This window comes from Cryptomeria japonica, chromosome 8 (assembly GCF_030272615.1).
Source record: "Cryptomeria japonica chromosome 8, Sugi_1.0, whole genome shotgun sequence".
In the NCBI taxonomy this organism is placed as follows: domain Eukaryota; kingdom Viridiplantae; phylum Streptophyta; class Pinopsida; order Cupressales; family Cupressaceae; genus Cryptomeria; species Cryptomeria japonica.
Window position 1 is genome coordinate 242,443,333 of NC_081412.1, and position 19,742 is coordinate 242,463,074.

The 19,742-nt window shown below is 36.5% G+C and overlaps 1 protein-coding gene across 5 annotated transcripts; it reads right to left on the reverse strand.

The window, feature by feature from the left end:
* Window positions 1-3,278: 3,278 nt before the first annotated feature.
* LOC131049396 (protein NLP6) lies at window positions 3,279-18,396 on the reverse strand. Of its 5 annotated transcripts, XM_057983438.2 has the most exons (6): window positions 18,068-18,396; window positions 17,375-17,908; window positions 15,993-17,084; window positions 15,184-15,231; window positions 14,099-15,077; window positions 3,279-4,691 (listed from the first exon to the last, which is right to left on the reverse strand). In XM_057983438.2, the coding sequence occupies exons 3-6, from the start codon at window positions 17,076-17,078 to the stop codon at window positions 3,415-3,417; spliced, it is 3,390 nt and encodes a 1,129-aa protein (XP_057839421.2). In that variant the 5' UTR covers window positions 17,079-17,084; window positions 17,375-17,908; window positions 18,068-18,396; the 3' UTR covers window positions 3,279-3,414. The 5 variants fall into 5 exon arrangements, with proteins under 5 accessions (XP_057839421.2, XP_057839424.2, XP_057839423.2 ...); XM_057983441.2 differs by lacking the exon at window positions 17,375-17,908; XM_057983440.2 differs by lacking the exon at window positions 18,068-18,396 and having other exon boundaries at window positions 17,666-18,008.
* Between the last annotated feature and the right edge of the window lie 1,346 nt (window positions 18,397-19,742).

Sequence of the window (19,742 nt, forward strand, 5' to 3'; positions counted from 1 at the left end):
TTCAAGGAAATTTACTTAATGTAGAAAAATTCATCTTACATGAAGAGTTGAATTGTTCAAAATAAAGATAAATTTCAGCCAGGTAGCATTCAGGGAAAATTACTTAATGTGGAAAATTCATCTTACATGAAGAGTTGAGTTGTTCAAAATAAAGATAAATTTTGAATTCACATACCACCAGAGGAAGAAATAAAGAGAAAGAAAAAAAAAATTCTTTAACTCTTTGTTCTCATATTCTAGATGGGCAATCATGCCACACTTATAGCTCCACACTCTGCAGCTAGCCATCTCAAACCCTTAGGGAATGAACCCCTTCAACTCTAATACCATGTTGAACCATATATACATCCATCCACAATATCTGCTCAACCCTTTCCAAACCTAGCGAGACAAGAACTGCAGCTACTCAATTAGTACTGCATTATAATGTCCACGCAAGCATATACAATTGCATGCAATGATTAAGAAATAGATGAGATGTGATTGTACTAAGAGCATATCAGTTATCATTTAGCATGAGTAACAAATATGATATTGCATCCCCATCTATTTTATACAATATGAATTCTACATTAAGGTGAGTTAATCTCACAGTAACCTCCTATTATAAGAAGGTAGGCCTACATAGAATGCATCATGCCACATAGAATGCATGATAAAAGAGTGTAACTGATTGGATCCAATATAATATATTCATCTACAACTGGTAGGATTCCAATAGCCTGCATGTCTCTCCCGAGCTCAAACCTGGATCTTTCTAGCGATAAATGCTGCAAACAACAGTCCTCTAATGACTTGAATTTTCAAAAAATACATGACAAACAGTATTGGCTAGCTAGAAAAGTACAATATGAAATGAACATGCTTTAATTTTCCCAGTAATTATAAGGACTCCATAAAATATTTCAGAGTAAGATACAGCAGTTACATCATGACTTGAATAAGTCATTTTAAGATGGTCAAGAGAGTCCATAGTTAACTAAAACAAAACAAAAAATGCATTGATTAAAAATATAATCCATGATTTGCAGGCAATTGCATGAATCCACGGGAGGATTAGTCTCGCCCCTTCCTAGCCCCAACTTGGTAGTAAGACAGACCAAGGTAAGGCAGATTGGGCACTGGGCTGGGTCGTGGGGATAACCCTAGCGCAACATAAAAAGGTTAAAAAAAGGGGGGTCCATAATCATCTACAAAGTTTAATAGAGGCTCATTTAACCTGCACAAAATACCATGCCTGAAACCCCTCTCCTTCCACTCTAACATTTTTTCTCCTATTATGAAAACAAGAAGTCAACGAACCACAGCATACAACACACCAAAGGATTGCTTACCAAACCACTAAAGATTAAAGACAATTCAACGCTGACATTAACTTTTTCTAACTTTGAAAGACATTGCTAACTAGTCTTCTATTCTTCCATGAAATATTACAAAATTATTAGTATACAAACACCTATTTTTAAAAGGCAAAAACCCATATTAACTAAGCTGACATTTAACCCGGGTTGGTTTTGCCATATTCTATTTCTAGTAATTTTTATTTGAAATATCTAAATGTGCATGACATGACTAAACATTAAAAGAGCTGAATAATTTATTCTTTTTCTTTTGCAGCCAAGCATTGTGAACAATATGGATAATAACAAATATGAAGGAATAAACAGTTTTCTAAATAATTCTGCATCACACTCGCTTTCAACAAAACTTTTCTATTGATAGATATCGAAACTAAAAGGCAATAACTAGTTATGCAATCAACTAAACTTTGATTTAGTCTTTCTAAAGTGATTATTGCCTCCTAAGCCACACTGGAAGGATGCCTTCCCATTAAGGCTCTACACCTCTTATGCAACCAGCAACCCCAAGAATCGTCTGAACTATAAAATATGATAAACAGAATCTTTACCATGAAAACCTGAGTGGCTGATTTTCTGGGGAGACTTTTACCTACTGGTCTATAGAGGGGCATAAATAAACTCTCAGCAGGTGCTGCAGAGAAAATATCATAACTTTTTGCAGTTCTATAGTGTTATAGAAAACAATATAGTTGACACTGCTGTAGCTTTTACAAATTTTAATGAAAAAAGTTACTCTGAAAGTAATTTGTTAGTAAATCTGACCTCAGTTAGATAGTCATTTGTCACAAAAACTTTCCTCAAAAAATCTCAGCAGTTACTGCAAATTTTTGCACCTGCTCGCATGCAGCTGCCAAAATTGTCCTTTCTAAAATGTAGCTGTTCAGACTGCTCAGAGAATATTCTAAATTTAAATTCTTCTAGTATTTATGTTTCATATGGTCACTAGAAACATAAGAATGGGAACCCAATTTAAGTGGCCACCTAAAGTAGGAGTCTCATACAAGGGCTACAGGGGTGATTATTTAGCTCCCAGCGGTGCCATGCATTATCTGAACCCTATAAAGCTGCAAATTTGCAGCAACTGCTCTTAACTTTTGGTTACCTACTGTAAGCATGTGTCCAATCAAAAACTTTATTTTCATTTTTTTTAACATATAATTATTTTGGAAATAAAGTTATTTTTTCTCAGCAGTAGCTTGCATTGCAGAAAGTTTGAAGAATTATGGTACCGCCCATGGGCAAAAAGAGTCCTAATACATTTGAGCAGAACCCGTGGAGGGATAAAAGGAATTCCCCCTCCATGGGTCAATGTGGTAAGAAAGGAGATGTAGAAGCTTCTCTGCATGTTTTATCAACTTTCTTGTCATATAGCCACTTAAATGTTCATGAAAAACAACTACAGCTGCCCCCTGTACAACTTCCTCTGAATTTTCACAAAATATATAGCTGCATTTCACCCAGTACAATTTCCTCCAAGTTTTAGAGTAAGAAATAGCCGTTAAAAATTCTCTGCAGTAGATTTTTGGCACACATGAGATCAATATACTGCATAAAAATCATAAAAAGCATAAGTTTTGAATTTTCTCATCAGAGCGCGCAATGAAACTTAAGCAGCCTCCCTCCATGGTCCAAAATATCTGATCTTTAGTGCTGGTGTTCACACTTTGGTGCAGAAATTACTGCCCTTGTGCTTCCTGGGTGAATCCCCGTTAGACACCCAGTTCCTGGAATAGAGACTTATGAGACTTAAGCAACTGTCTTTTATTTGGCTATTCAGCAGGAAGAGAAATCATATTTACAGTTTTCCCTGCAGTTATAAATATTGTCCTGGTACACATTTGACTCTAGATCTTAGAAAGTAATTTTACTTTTCTCTAAATACAAAAAGGTGCTTCTTGCCAAGAAGTGAGAGACTAGTGAAGATTAAAAATAAGTTTACAATTAAACAAAATGTTAAAACAGACCCATTAGACTCAAAACTCTGAATAGGTGCCAAAATTGCATGACCTCATAATTCACAGTACGCTGGTGCTCAATTACATGACTTCATAATTTAGAGTCCCCCAGTGCTCCCACATGAGCTTCCAATATTAGGACATACATCCTGGACTAAAAGTTTAATTGTACGACTACCTGATGATTTGAAGATGTCAATGCATTCTGACAAATCTGCATCACAAGTGAGTAAAACCCACTCAGAATCATCATCTATATACCTTAGATTAAACATACCCAACTCCAACTGGAAACGCTTTGCCACCCCTTCACGAACTTCTTGAAAGCCCATATGTTGAGAAAATTTGAAACGAACTGTATCTTCTTTATATGTTGCTTTCACTGTCATTAATGTAAAATCTTTTTCACTGAGTCCACCAGTTTGCAATCTACCTGCTAAAATCAACCTTTCTAACTCTGGATCATTTGGGTTCATTAGAAATGAAGATTCATTAAAACTGACATGTAGAGGACTTGGTTTGCTACACTCCTGAACACATTTTCCCTTCTCAAGTGTATTTCTTGGTTCATTTGGAGCTGAATCCAGACATTTGTAACTGGAAGATCTCACAGGTACTTTCTCACTTCTATTATCTAAGAGTTTTTCACTATGTGCCCTTTTCACAACAGGAAAGGTAAATTGTTCTTTTTGACCATTAATTTGCTCATTCTCTTGACATGTTTGTGGAGTGGCAAATTGATAGGAGGCAACTTGATCATTTGGGTCTACTTCGTTTGAACAATGTTGACTTGAATTTGAGTTCTGACTGCATTCTGAAGAATTAGATGTCCCACCACCCATGGAAGAATCAAGGCCCCTTCTATAATGACCTGTCATCTGCATAAAGCTTCCTTCCATTGGTGTTGCACAGATTTCAGGAGTAGATATTTGAGAATAAGCATGATTGCCAGGTTTTTCTTTACATGCTAATACAGAAGGTAGGCTAGTGCCTAAACCAGCTGTCATAAGGCTTTGAGAAACTGATAATTCCTCAGACACATCACAGCACTTCTCCAAAGAAGTTTGAGCACAGGAACGAACTTCTTGACCCTGGGTTGAAGTTTTATTTTCCGGATGACTAGTTGCACCTTTCATATCTGCAGTACATGAATTCCCCTGGACTAGTGGAGAATTCCTCATCCGTGTGTTTGATAAAGTAGGAGAGAATGAACCATTTATAAAAGGGCCTAGTTTAAATGCACCTTCGACACCCTGAACTGATTCAATTACAATTTGCAATTTCTTTATGGAGCGATTCACCTTACTGATCTTGCGTGAAGGCCACCTGGAGATTCCATGTTGTCTACAGATTCTTTTCAATGTTGTTGGGCACACTGCAATAGCACAATAACTTCTCAGAAGCAAGAAGCATGCAGAATAATAGCACATATTTTAAAAGATCAAGACTTGGAAAATAATTCTTGCACATCAATTACATCCAAAGCCATATGAATCTAATGACAGAACATGTATATGTATACAGAAACCAACATGTAACACTCATTGTCAATTTTGTACACTAGTAGCATTTCTATACCACTACGAGAATGTGAACAACCACCATACTGAGTTAAAATACAATAACATTCCTGTCTAGTAACGCCTGCATAAACCCCAGATGGTGAAAATGGTTTGAATCTTACATAAAGAAAAGCACTAAAGCCCGTAAAGGGACTGCATCCACCATGGGATAGCCAAAGCATGTAAATGATATTAATATGGCCATTGTGCTTTAACATATATAGAAAACCATGTTTAAGGTTGTGGCCCCAGGTCACAAAGACCTTAATTCTTGTTTTGACATTTCATTGGTTTACATTTACATTTTTTTTAAATCCAGTTTTTCCACATTAAATCCCTATTCTTTAAAAAAAAATTCTTATACTTTCAAGTTTTGGTTTGCCAATTTTTTTTCCCCACACGATTTGCTGCTATGCCCTGAACAGTTCTTCCCTAAGCTAATTCTAACCTTTCAACACAAACTTTACCTTCGAATCCTTTTTATGAATGCATTTGACTTCTAGCATGCAAAAATTTCAATGGCTGAGTTAAGTTAGGGCAATCGTGGTCATACTCAACATGAAAGTGGAATATAGGAGGTCATCATCAGACTCCAACCATGCAAAAGGATAGATGATAATTTTCTTTGAAAACATAATCATGAACTATACATATAACAAATACCTAGAACAAATTGAAGAAAAATCAAATGCAGCAAAAAGAGCCCAGATTGCTAACTAGTAATTATGAAACAATTAAAGGTCATAAAAGATCTAGGCAAGCTCTTCAAACTAGTCATGAAAATCCATCACGAAACTTATGAAAAAATGTTTTTTCAGCAAGATGCACTAGTCATGCACACTTACAATAGTTCTACAAACAGAGCCAATTTCTTCACACTCACACAAATGCAATAACATATCTCTTCTTGCGAAACAAAACATTTGAAGGTAAAATATTGAACATAAAACTTCATTTCAATGAACAAGCCAAAAATTGATTCTACAACATGAAAAAAACACATTGCTGATTTTAGCTATTACAGGAAGAGCAAAAGCCAAATGTAATATTATTAATTTATTACAGGAAACTAAGATAAACAAAGAACATTTTCAAATAACTGCCAATGGCTTGTGGAAGAGCTGTGACTGGAAAGCAATAGAGGCAAACAAATATGCAGGGGGTTTGGTAATGCTTTGGAACCCTGAAATTCTCTATTAAGTGTTAAGTTAATATCCAAAACTCAATACCCAAAACACATTCTAATTAAGTACTTGAAAGGAAGTTTGTCTTTGCCCTGTCTAATGCATATGACGGAATGGAATTGCTGAAAAAAATGAGTATTAGATGGAATTGGAGTCTTTTAGAAATAACTGGATGTGAAACTTAGGGTAGTGGAAAAAAATGAGGCTCTATTTACATATCACAGAGTATAACAAATTATGGATCATTAAATTAGAACTTAGCTTTGGTAGATGTTGAACAAGGATAAAATGTTTGCCTGATCCAACAGGAAACACCAATATCAATCAATTCTACAAGTATTGGAAAGGTTCAAATCAACTTGAAATGGATCATGGCAGCAGTTAGCACTCAAAATTCTACTCCCATTACCGTAGACTTGACACTCGATACTCATGCAAAGGGAACAAGACTCATAACAAAGAGGCAAGATTCATCATCAGATAATGGGCAGTTAAAAGCCAATTGATAGGAGAGGGCACCCCCTCTTTTTCTTCAGGATCTGCTAAGTCTAGAAAGGTGATTCTTGAGACCTTTAACAGGGTAATTAAAGGGAAATGAAAAGATAACATAACAAGGCCTGAACTAGCCATGTCCTAATGGCAACCATGAGTAGACCTTATTGACCTCATGTTAAACAGATAAAAAACCAAATTGCATATACACCAAAGATGTAAAACAAAGTCATATTTACATGGTTTGGGGGCAGCACCCCCAACGGAGTGGAGGGGCAGCCAAGCCCAAAATAAGGCCTTTGAAACCTTTACTGCCAATGAAAATCATGTTTTTTAAATTTGAAGGAGATTTTAATGCAAAATTCATGATTTTTTGCATTTACTCAAAAGTATTATAGTAGAAAATTGCCTAGAGTTTTTCAAAAACTCGTTGGAAAGTTTTTCAAAAACTCATTGGAAGTTTTTGGGCAAGTAACTCACCTAGCATTTTGACTAGTGAGTTAAAAGAATTTTTGGAGACTTTTTCAACAAAGGTTCAAAGTTCAAACATTATTCAATCTTGTGCTTCATGCACCTATTCAAATATGAGAAGCAATGATCAAAGAAGCTTGAGGTTAAAATGTATAGAAAACACCAGCAAACAAATAAGACTATTTCAAAGTGAGTTCGACTTTGGAGCATCCATATGGACAAGTATTGCTTTAAGGCTCTGTTATCACAAAAGTTTGCACCGTTGTTGAGCTATCAACTCAGCAACCTTGTGAAACATGGAAACAACCCCAAAGTGTGGGACCTTGCGCAAAGGGGTTGAATCTCCGAAAAAGAGTCGACTTCCTTCTCAATCCAAGTGCAGGTGTTGAACCAACTCAACAGTCCAATTTCTACTTCTAAACCTATTCTAACAGCTTGCAGAGGAAAAGGGAAGAAGGAAATGCTAAAATGAAAGGAGGTGATGCACCAAGATAAAAGATGTTTCTCTCCCCACCCAGAAATGACACAAAGAATCAATCAAAATACCTAAGAGATGCACAAACTTCAATTGCATGAATGACCCTTAATGCATGTATGGAGATTAGAATTTGTTGAGTGTCAAAGGGGAGAAGAATTCCCACAAGTCACACTCAAAAACAAGTTAACACAGCATATACATGAGGAAAACTTATAATGTAGGTAAAGAAACATACACAACATGCACAAGTTGAAGAGAAGCAAGAATAATAATTTCAATTCATTCTTAGGCCAATGGCCAAAATTATAGTTGCAAAAATGCAAGAAAATATACAAATCTTCAAAAAAAGTGAAAGAGCAAGAGTGGCTCAAGCCAGCAAGGAGAACATCCTTTACAATGAGGCTTAACAGCCTATATATAACAAACTGGTCATCGAGGAGAGACCAATGGTCAAGAAGGAGAAGCCTTGACCTTGGCGTGCACAAAGAAATGTTAGTCAAAGAAGGCAAGGAGGAGCACAAACCTAACATGGGGTGTATGCAAGCAGCCTAGCCATACCCTGACAAGGCAATCCCAAGAAGAAAAGTACTTCTAGAAGATGGATTGCCTAGCATTCCTAAGTCGGAGCATGCAAGCCTGACATGAAGGCCATCAAGTAACCATAAATAAGCATGGCCTTGCACTCCACATGATGGCAATCCTGCAAAAAACATTAAATGTGCCCCTATAGCTCCATAAATGAAAGTATACAAATCGCAGGGATTGGTGGAGCATTAAGAGCCTTGAGTGTTGATCACGTCATCTGTAAGTCTCGCAAATTGTCGGAAGTCAAAAGGCAGGCCCTGCTACAATGGGAGAGGAGTCGGGTTTCAAAAGGCTTGGGAACTTGGAAATTTTGGGAGTCCGGGGTTCTAGGTTTCAAAAGGCTTGGGCACTTGGGAATTTTGACATTCCGGGGTTCCGAGTTTCAAAAGGCTTGGGAACTTGGGAATTTCAGGATTCCAGGGTTTCGGGCTTCAAAAGAAGGAAAAGGGCTTAAGAACTTCTGCCTCTTGAGAAGACAACAACTAGCATTTCATGATTCTATTGTCTCTGTCCTTGATCAACTGGGGCAGCACTGGTCCATGGAACATATCTCTGATCGGTTATCACTAATGGACCAAGGATGTCATAAAATGACAACATGCTCCTTAAGAAACTTTTGAAGAGTACTTTGTAGAGCCATTGTACACTATGATTTGTTGGGTAAGTAGACCAAGATTGTCTACCAATGCCACAGCATACTTAAGTCCCTTAGAATACAATATTCCCAACCAACCAGGACACAATTGAGAGACTGGGGGTTACAGTTTGACTGTACTTACATCAGGGATTATGAAGCACTTGTGGCTCCATATGAACTTTCTATGCAAGTTACCTTAAACAATTTGACTTTAGAGCTCATCAAGCATATTAAATATGTAGATCAGGTTTACATGGTACAGAGAAGCCCACCCTTTTGACATTTTCCTTCAGAATTCATGACTGCACTTTGTGGAACCAATGTACACCCAAATATATTTTTACAATATTAAAAACATACTTCAATTGATATAGAAAGTTCACAAGTCTGACACCAAACATTTCATCAACCAGATGAATTCGAATTCTTAAGAAGTGGATATAAGCAGAAAGTATCAGAAATTAAGGATCTTATCAGTAATTTGCCTTGATTACAAAGAGTTTTGTACAAGGAAGAAATACTTGAGGCAAGGTACAAAACTTGGATGAGCAGAAAAAGAAAAAAGACTCTGAATATTCTGGAACTATGGCAAAAATCACCAATCATGTTGCTTGCATTGATGCCATCTTTAAAAATGCTAACAAATTCATGGAGTTAACCAAAAGTGAAAAGAAGAAACTGATGCTGGAAGAACAGAGGCAATGGAGGCTGTCCAATCTGCAGCCACAGCTGCTCAGTTTGTGGAGGAATCTGTGTCTGAGGAGGGAAATGGTTCCCACCTTGGGAATTGAGTACAAACTAACAGAATAGACTGTTGAAAACATTGTGACATCACCAGAGGACATAGTAAAATATACACAGTAACCAACGGAGAGGGGAGGAACTGCTTCCACAAACAGAACCATTGCCTTAGGAAAAACTTGAAGCTATACCCTGTGTCATTGCGCATAAAATTGAAGATTATAGGTTAGTGGAACATAGGTCACTCCTCAGTGATGAGTTTGTCAAAGCCAAGGAGTTTAAGCAGTTTTTGTTCACTTACAGATTCAAAAATCACTTAGGAGGAAACCAATGAAGAACTGACCACTGCAGGGGTTAGTCTCAAAGTGCCTTCCTCTACAGGTGAGATTGATGTGAACAACATCACACCAGAGCAGAAAAGAGAAATTGTCAAAAACTGTGGTTGTCTATTGCTTCTTGGGTGAGATATTGCAAAAGCATGGTACTACACAACATGATGCAAAAGGATGATAATAAACAGATCTTTGCAAATCCTGCATCCGCAGCAAAATATTTCCATGTTACGTAATTTAATGTGGATAAACAAATCCTAGCCATGTGATTTGTTGTCCCAATTCACAATAGCCAGTCATTGACTGTATCCCTGAAGAGTTGAGATAACAGCTAAACATTCAGAAGGCTGGGGAACTAGAAGATGAGGCCTCTTCTAAGGCTGTGGTTGATATTGCCCAATTAAATCTGCAGCATGTCAAAAAGAAGATAGCAAACATAAAAAATTTGGAGGAGAACTTTGGATTGAGAAAGGAAAATATGAACCTAAAGGATGCATTGACAAGAAAAACTGGTGTAGCAATGTGAGCTCAGGTATTTTCACTTCCTTGTGTTCCCTTATCTTCCCCAATACATGTTAAGGCCAGACCCTCCTCCAGTGCTCCTTGTCCTGAAGCATCAGCTATTGAGCCCACATCAAAACTTGCGACAATTAAAGACCTTCAACAGCAACTAAAGCAAATGGAATTCCACACTGGCAAGCTCAAGAAGGAAAGAGCCATTGTGACTCAGCAGAGCAATCTGCTAAGAACTCAAAAGGAGTCAGTTAAGAATCAAGTGAAAGAAACGTTGAAAGAATTGTTAGATCACAGGCTCAAAGACATTGTCATATCAAGAGATATGCAATGGGAGACAATGAGAAAGATTAAAAGGATTAAAAAAAAGAAAATGATTGCCTTGATGACATTGCAGTCATTAAGAGTAAATGGGCATCTCAGGTTTCCATAATCCTGCAGTTGGCAAAAAATATCAGGTGGCTAGAGGATGTGGACATACAGGCAAAGGATTCTGATTCAAGGCCAAAGATTAAAGAGATGATGGAACCCATGGAAAACATTTGTATGATGATGACTTTTTCTGATTCACACATCTCCCACAAGACAACTGTGATCAAAAACAAAATGGAATTGTTCATGGACATGTTCAAAATGGAATGAGAATAAAGCAAACAGAAGCAAGGAAAAATGGATTGTGGATGTTAATAACCTCATGAATATTTTCAGTAAGGGGATAATAGAGAGTGAACTTCTGTCTGCTAAACAAATTGATCAAACTTCAGAAGGGGTGACCTCTCTTAGGTCAAAAGCTGATATGTCCCTGAAGGCTGAAAGAGTTGGCATCCATTGGTGAAAAGAAGTGGGAGGCCTCAATTAATGACTTGGTCAAGATTAAAATTGTTCAGCTTCTTTCCAACTCAGAGTGAGACGGTTTGGTTGTAAACTTTAGCTGATGTGGTCTTTAATAAAATTTTGGCAGGTCGTTCTTCATTCTTTGTATGTTTGGCCTCCTCTTCTCTAGAATTAGTTTGTCTTGTGCTTTGCATAGGGACAGTAAAGATATAAGCTCATCTTGAACATTATGTAAAGATATATGGCAATTCATTCTGTTACCGATCAATCTCCATTCAAGAAATGTTTTCATTACATATTTCCAAGTCCTTTCGATGTAATGATGGGATGACAGGAAAAAGTGGATACAGAAATCTGCAGAGTAGAGATCTTAATTAGGAAGATAAGAGAAATTCTCATGTGCAAGAGAGGTTGAAGGAGTTCAATTCATGGCCTTTGGGCTTCGTGTTTAGATGCTAAACCTGTTGTTATTGCATAAATACACCCTCAAGGGTCACTGTATTCAAGCTTCTAATCTGATTCTTCTTGGTTAGGACATAGGTAATACTGTAATAGTAAGCTCGAGTAGATAAGCACACACCTGAGCAAGTTGCAGTACAAAAGTACTAGAATACTGTTGTTATGGTTATTGGTGTACTTGAAGCCCTCGAGAAGGCAGTAAATTTGTAAAATTAGAAAGAGCTGTTGGCAAGAAACGGCAAGACCTTGATTTTCAGATTTTCTTGAGTTTCTTCCCATGTTGGGCTCTCCGAGGTGGTCTCTAGTGTTGAGATCTGTTTAGTATAGTTTTCAATCCTTTTTTCATTCAGCTCATTCATACAACTATCTATATCCATTCCAGCATTTACAAAACTCATTCCCAAAACAATTATTGACTGTTTTCTTGAGCAAACATAGAGAGAACAGCAAATAAATCAACAAAAGTCAAAATGTTAAATTGAAAGACAAGGATTCATGTTGATGATGTTATAGAATATCTTAATTGATTATGGATCAGTAGCACACATAAATGTGGATTAAATTGGATTTTTAAGACTTTATGAAAGTTCAAGAATGCTTGTGGATCTGCGCATCACATAGAGTTACCACGATTGGATTTCTTTACCATGATTAAGTAAATTTTAAAGAATGATATTTTGTATTTAGAAGACTCTTAAAACATTTTATGCTAATGAAGGATGAACATAATATCAAAGTTATATTGCCAACTGAGGATTGAAAGAGAATTGAGGGAGGATGTGTGAGATGATGACAGTTTGCTTAATTTCTAGCTCAATGTGTCTTTAGCTCTTAAGAAAGAGGTTTTCCAAGCAGGCCAGTGAGGGTCTTCGTATAAAAGTGAGGTGATTATTCAGAGTGGGGGAGTTTTTTCTGTGAGTTAAATCTACAGCATGCAGTGAGACTGTATTATGGGCATTAAACTGGTTGTCTTTATTGCTTGTGGAACAAAAGGAAGGCTTTTTAAAGAGAATCATAATATCTGAATTTTGACCCTTTTCCTCGTAAGAATTTCCAAATGTTCTGTTTGTCCAAATTTCTTTGAAAAGAGAGGGATACGGGAAGAGCTAAAGACAATTGTCCAAATTTCTTTGAAAAGAGAGGTATACGGGAAGAGCTAAAGACAATTTATTTGCCTTTTTTCCAGTTTTGTTGGTTTATGATCTTCTCCAAATTAGAGTATTATTTATGAGATACAGACAGAGGTGCAAGTTGTGAGGAAGAGAAATGCATCTGTTTCCTTGTTTGTACAGTGATTTTAAATGAGAAGAGAATCAGACGGATTTTATAGACTACAATGAAAAGATATATTCTTCTTTAACTTTGAGAGGAGCGGATTGTATTTTGGTAATCTGTGTAAGCTTTAACTATGAGGTATGACAGGATAATCCTTCTCTGTCAGATTTCCTGATCTCTGCCTTGTAACTGAGTGGTGAGGAAAAGGATGGCAATTGTTCAGCTCTTCCATTTTTTTTAGAAGGAAGAGAGCGGATTTTGGGTTGCTGACTAGCATAATTGCTGGTTCTCAGGCTTGGGCAGTAAAGTTTAAACATAGCTCGAATAAATCAACGCTTGTATAATCTTGAATTGGATTGCTTTAATGCCTTAGTTTGGATAGAGTGCTCCATGCCTCTATTTGATTTCATTCTTTCCTTTAGCTGACTCGGTGTGATAAATCTAATTTCACCAGGTTGTTGGCATGGAGGTCTACGAGCCCCAATTTATCTATCGAGAATAAATGACAAAGGGAAAAAGAAGAAAAAGCAAGTAATCCAATTTCATTATGGCCCAGATGTTAAAAATAAAAAAATTGTCTGTGTCTTCAACAATAATATCTGAAACAGAAGCAAATACAAGAAACTACTGATTAGCGGCAAACACTGAAGATGCTCCAAAGTTGGAATTACTGAAAAAGAGAATGAAATATATTGAGTGCATAGCTACACAAAAGAGCTGTATGTGTTAAGTTCAAAACTCAACAGCCAACCAGAGCACTGCAAAGAATGACAGTAAATGCACCACAAAAGAAAGCAAGAAAAGTACACCACTACTAGATATTGCTATGTTCTAGCTTCTGAAAAGAAAGGAAAAGGTACCAGAACCAAGAGGGATCAACAAAATACAAAAAACCAATATTTATCACAGCCTTGTAGAGCTCCCCTGGTGCACTAATCATCAATTAAATCTACAGATGTCACGGAAAGAGACAATTTGAAAAGGAACCAACAGTCATATTTCCTCATTAACCATGTGAATCAGTCTCATTCCAAGCCTCTTCAAAGATTTAATCTATCCTTTGACATGTGATCTGATGCAAAAATTCATTTTAATTTTTTTATGTAAACCATTCAGATAGATCAGGAAAACAGTACAGGTAACCAAAAAACTATGTAATTTCATAACTGTGATTTTATGTGCTGAATGTTAGACAAAGGCTTTGACTAAAGCTACTTACCCCCAATACTCTTTGCAGCATCTTTCAGGCTTCCAGCAAAATACTGCCGGAGGACTTCCAAGCTTATGTTTTTCTCTGCTTTACCCCGCTTCCTGATATTCAAATTCTCCTTAACAGGAGAGAAAGAAGTGGGTTCCCCAACTGAACAAGCAGCGGCATTGCCATTATCAACTTGGGCTGAATCATGTCTCTCATAGTCAATAGCAGAGGGTGATTTTGCTGCAGGTGGTTGTGTTATTTCATTTTGAATATTTTGCATTGGTTGTTGCAGTGAACCTTGTTGTTTCCATTCTTGTTCTAGAGGTCCTGTCAAACACGTTTTACCCTCTCCAATCAGCAACTCATCCTCAAGATTATTTTTTCCAGTCTGACACTCATCTGTAATTTCTAGTAACCTCTCCTCCTCTACCTCTCTGTCAGATACAGTTCGTAAACTCCTGCATACACTCTGCATAGTCGTAGATAAGGAATTTAACATTAGCTGCTGCTCTCTAAAGTCTTTGCAATCAACAGGCAGAAAAAATTCCACGACATAATCATCATTACTAGCAAGGGTGCTCCTTAAACGAATAGCAACAGCAGCTCTCAAGAAAAACATGCGTGCATAGTGCAGTAATGGATACTCCATCTTGCTGAAAGTTGTTATATCAGCTGAGAAATATGGCTGATTGGATTCAAGTGCTTTTCCAGGAACACCTTGCCCTTTCAGGAGATGTTGCTCAGAGCATGCCTCTTGAAATCCAAACATTTGAGGATCTGGCACATAACATGCCTCAGCTATTGTAGACATACAAACTCGCCCAGAAGAGTGTCCATCAATATCAATACAACTTCCTTTCTTGTCATCACCATTAGTGGAAACATTACGATGCCTGCATGGAACCCAGGTTTGAGCTAATGGTAACTTATGTGTCTGACAAACTGCAGTCAAAATCTCTAAAATCTCAGGCAGAACAGCTTGACGGCTTTCATTATAAATCTGTTAATTTGAAATTTACACATATTATTAAGCCAATCCAACTAGAAGAGGCAGGAGGTAAAGCTAAAAAGGTTAAATCAGCATAAGGTGTAATCAAGCTCCTTACCTGCAACTTTTGATGATCTAAAAATTCAGAACTCCTCAAGTTAACAGACTGCAATACCATTTTGAAAAATGTTAAAAAAAAAATTAAAATGGGAAAAAAATGTCACATGATATCACTACAAATTTACAAGCACTAATTCAAACTGCATATTAACTGAAAGAATACTTTTTACTTTTTACATAATTTTTAGTAGACTCGGTTACATATTTTTTAGTAGACTCGGTAAGTCGATACCATTAGATATTAATACACTTGTTTACACATTACATAAGCATGTGTACTCATTGCTAGAAGGAACAATGTGTGATGAAGAATTGCTTTTCTCAAATCACGCATGACTATTTAGTATTAAATGTTTGAAAGCTGGTTTTGCTCTCTGGTCTGTCTGGACTCAGACCCCGACAGGTTTTAGCTGGGGATAGTATAACACTTTTTACAGTAATATACATATTTTAGTTTTCTATTAAGCTGTGCCAAAAAGGTGCTTCAGTAGAGCCCAGAAAAATAACAAGAACAACGTGCACCTCAATAGCCAAGGGGGAAAAAGAGATAATACAATGCATTTGCCTTCAATATATCATTTTGTACAAATTGATTGTTCATTTCTTCTTTCACCCATCAATTCTAATGCTACGTAGAATTGCTGAATCTAACGGTATATGGCACTTGTGTTGGGTAAAGTTAAACTATTAAAAATATATGTATCTCTGGCAGGGAAGAATTCCTATTTAGAGATGCCCAACCAATAGAAAAATGGCATAAATGCATTGTAAATGAAGAGAATGTACAAATAGAGTTGATAAACAGACCTCGAGTGCTCTGCACACATTCTCAACCTCAGGTGCATAATGGATCTTCTGTGCAGTCATAATGAGCTCCACAACACCAATACAAGTTTGATTTTCTGGTTCAAACACAGGAAGGGCAAGACTGCCCCGCACATTGTAGTCTTGTGCATGAATTATACGAGGATATTCCTTGCTACTGTAATACTGCACGTTAGGTGTCCATTCAGGCAGTTTTCTTAGGAAAACTCTTCCTGGAATTCCAAGACCTTCATCTGAGTTCTCATCGGTAGAGAATTCATATTTCAAGGAAACAGTTCTAAAGTTAATGAGCTTGTCACTGCCAGGATCCAGAGCATAGGGTTGTCCATAGGTGGTAAGGACACGCTTTCCATTTTTCTTTATTGGTACCCATACCTGTGCCAACACATTACTTCCGCTAAAGGCCTTTATATATCTAAGAGCCTGTGTCATCCTTTCCTTTAGAAGAGATGGCCCGTCATATGTTCTGACAGCTCTCAACAGCGCATCATTTTCTTGTTCTGACCTGCTACTGGCAAGATCATCATTGTTGCTTCCTGGGGCCATACGAATATCATTTTGTTCATCATTTGACCTTGTAAAAGATTTTTCTGGCATACCTGAATCCATTAGCTGCTGAAAGTCTGATTCTCTGATTGGGTTTGATTTCAACACTTCATTCCTCACCAGAAATCCCTCCATTCTCACAAAAGGGTCTTGTCTAGCAGCGTAAGTATCATTTTCACTGCCTGAAAACACTGGATTTGATTCAAGAGCACGCTCATCTTTTGTTATAACTTTCTGCTCCTGGTTTTTGACATCATTGCTCTGGAGCCTCTGGTCCTGTACAAGCTGAGAATTTTCTGCAGTGGGAAAAGAGAACAATGAAAAAAATGGTGCGTTGAAGAAAGAAGCCGAGGAGTTCGGTGACATTTCTGCAAATTCCATATCACCACAGTCTTCCATCCATGACCCAACGGCCAAAGAATCTCCAAAAGGATCCAAATCCATTAACTCTGGGACAGCAACATTCTCGTCCATTTCCCTACTGCCCGGTTGTGTAATCCCTTTAAAGGAAGAAGAATCCATGAAGCCCTAACAAAATCACACCAAACGCATTAGTTGTCTTAAGAAGCAGAACCTATAACAATAAACGTTCATTCAAGCCTATCTCTAGCAGATCCTACTTGAATAACTTTGGAAATGACAATCTCATTGATTGAAAAAGACCCAATTGGGAAAAACACGCCAATAAAACCCTGTTCTATATATGTTGTGTCAAGAGATTAATTGGCTGGAACCGAACATTCATTCAAGTCTATCCCTATCACAAGCCACTTGAAGAACTTTAGCAATGAAAATTCCAAAGATTGAACAACACCCACCTCGGGGGAAAAAAGGCACCCACAGAATTTATTCTACATATGTTGTGTCAGAACCCAGGAATCTAGTTTGCTCACAAAGAACATTCATTCGAAATCTATCGCTCTCAGAAAGTTCGACTTGAACAACTCTAGCAACGATGATTCCTGTGATTGTGCAATGCCCTCGTGATAAAATCTACAACCAGATAATCCTATTGTACTTACAATTATGACAAGAATCTATTTGCTTCTGATTCCTCAGCTTGGTGAATGAAACATACTGATAATCACATTAATTTTGATATGACTTGCCTCGAAAAATAGCCCCCCAGTACCAATATATATAGCCCTTCTGAAATCCCAATCCCAGAGACTGCAACTTCGCAGAAGAAACAAAATGGTAAGATAATGTTCGTGTACATTTCATTGCAAAATCTGATGAATATTTCCACATCAGTGGTGGCTGGCCTAAGTGCGGGCATGGGGACCCACAATCTCTTCTTTCAGCTTCTTTTATTATAAAACCGGGTCCGTGGCATTCAATACAAAACATTTCTGTAACGTTGGAGAAAATTTAATATTGTTTCAGTCCAAATCTCAAACAGTTAAAAGGAGAACAGACAAATCAGCTGTGTGCAAGTTGGGAAATTATGAATATACTAAGATATAAAAAATTCAAATCCACAAGTGATTTTCTGAATAAAATTGACTAACCAGGGATTTTAATGCATTGGTTTACACTGTACAGTATTTTACGTGGGGAAATTGGAGACCTATTTCTCCTTAGAAAAAAAATCCGTTTTTCTAAATTTAGGTATTTGAATGAAACAAACATCTATACGCAACAATAGTCATTAAGCCGCGGGCACGCTGTTGTGGCACCTTGACTGTAAATTTAAAATGTGCCGTAAATAGTTTTGTCGCAGTGTTAAACATTCCAGGAGTGTTTTGTTTTTTTTATTCGATTTTCTCATTTAATCTTTATATCTTTCATCTTAAAAGTCTGATATTTGTCTTAAGGCTTATCAGATTACTTAGAATAAGTTCCTTCTTCTGAAACAACTGTTTTATTGAGATTCCACAGAATTGTTCGTTATCTACAGCCTTGGCAGTTGTAGCTCTGAAACTATGAAAGGCCTGAATTTGATGTGTCTAGATTTTTTTTAAATAGAGTTAAAATTTTGGCAAGGAAGTATTATGGGAAAGGAAAGATTTTGGAAAGATTTGAAATTTTTATTTTTTTTAAAAGTGAAATGTATTTTTTATATTTGAAAGGTAATTTTAAATAGATAATTATAATAGAAAATAAGTGTGCATATTTAAATTTTGGTATCTGATTTATGATAAAGTAGATCTAATTGTAAAAGATGATGTCAATGGTTTTAACATTGTAGAGATAAAATAATAATGTCAAAGTTTTAACATATTTTATCTATGATAAAGTAGATCTGATTGTAAAAGATGATGTCAATAGTTTTAACATTGTAAAGATAAAATAATAATGTCTAAGTTTTAACATATTTTATCTTGAGGAATTTTTTAAAGCATAATAAAATATTTAATAGGTTTGTATTTTTATTTTATCAGTTTTTTATAATTCATTAGTTTATCAAGTAGTTGTTTTTGGATTTGATTTTGTCTCTTTTTTGCGTCAATGTTTCCAATTACACTTCATGATCCATCATTAGGTTTGTATTTGTTAGATTAAAGAAAGAGAAGAATATGTTCATAGAAAAAGAACATAGTTGGAGTTTAGTTGGAGGCTAGAAGAGCTTAGTTGGAGTTTAGTTATTTTTTGTGATTAGTGTCGCTATGTTCTAGCTTTGATTAGGGGCGCAATGTTGGATCAAAAATCAATATCAGAAACCTATCATTTTCTCTATCTTTACTGTTAGTTGTAATCGTGTACTTAGAATGACATTGCATGTGAATTTGTCCCTTCTAGCTTTGATAGTGTTCATGTGACTAGAATAGTCTCCTTATGTTGGAGTGATGTCTTACATAGTTACAAGTTCATCTTTTACAACTCTACAACTACTTTTTAGTTTGTGATATATGACAAAGAATAATGTCATGGACACCTCTAAGGACTTGCCTTAAAGAGTTCAATTTTAAGGTTGAACAAACCTAAAAATAGACTAGGAAGATTGCATTAGTGAATTATATGGGAAATGTGCATAGTATGTAGGGTGGGTGTGTGAAGTACAAGAGTAGTAATGATTTCTATTATGTCGTGTCAAACTTTTTGTTGCTTGTTATTTATATTTCATATTGTGTCTTCTCTTGTGTTTATTGCAATTACCCTTGTTTCCTTTTAGTAAATAATTATATGGTCATTTTATACCATTTGGACATAGAAGGAATGGAGATATGAACTAGAGTAGAAAGG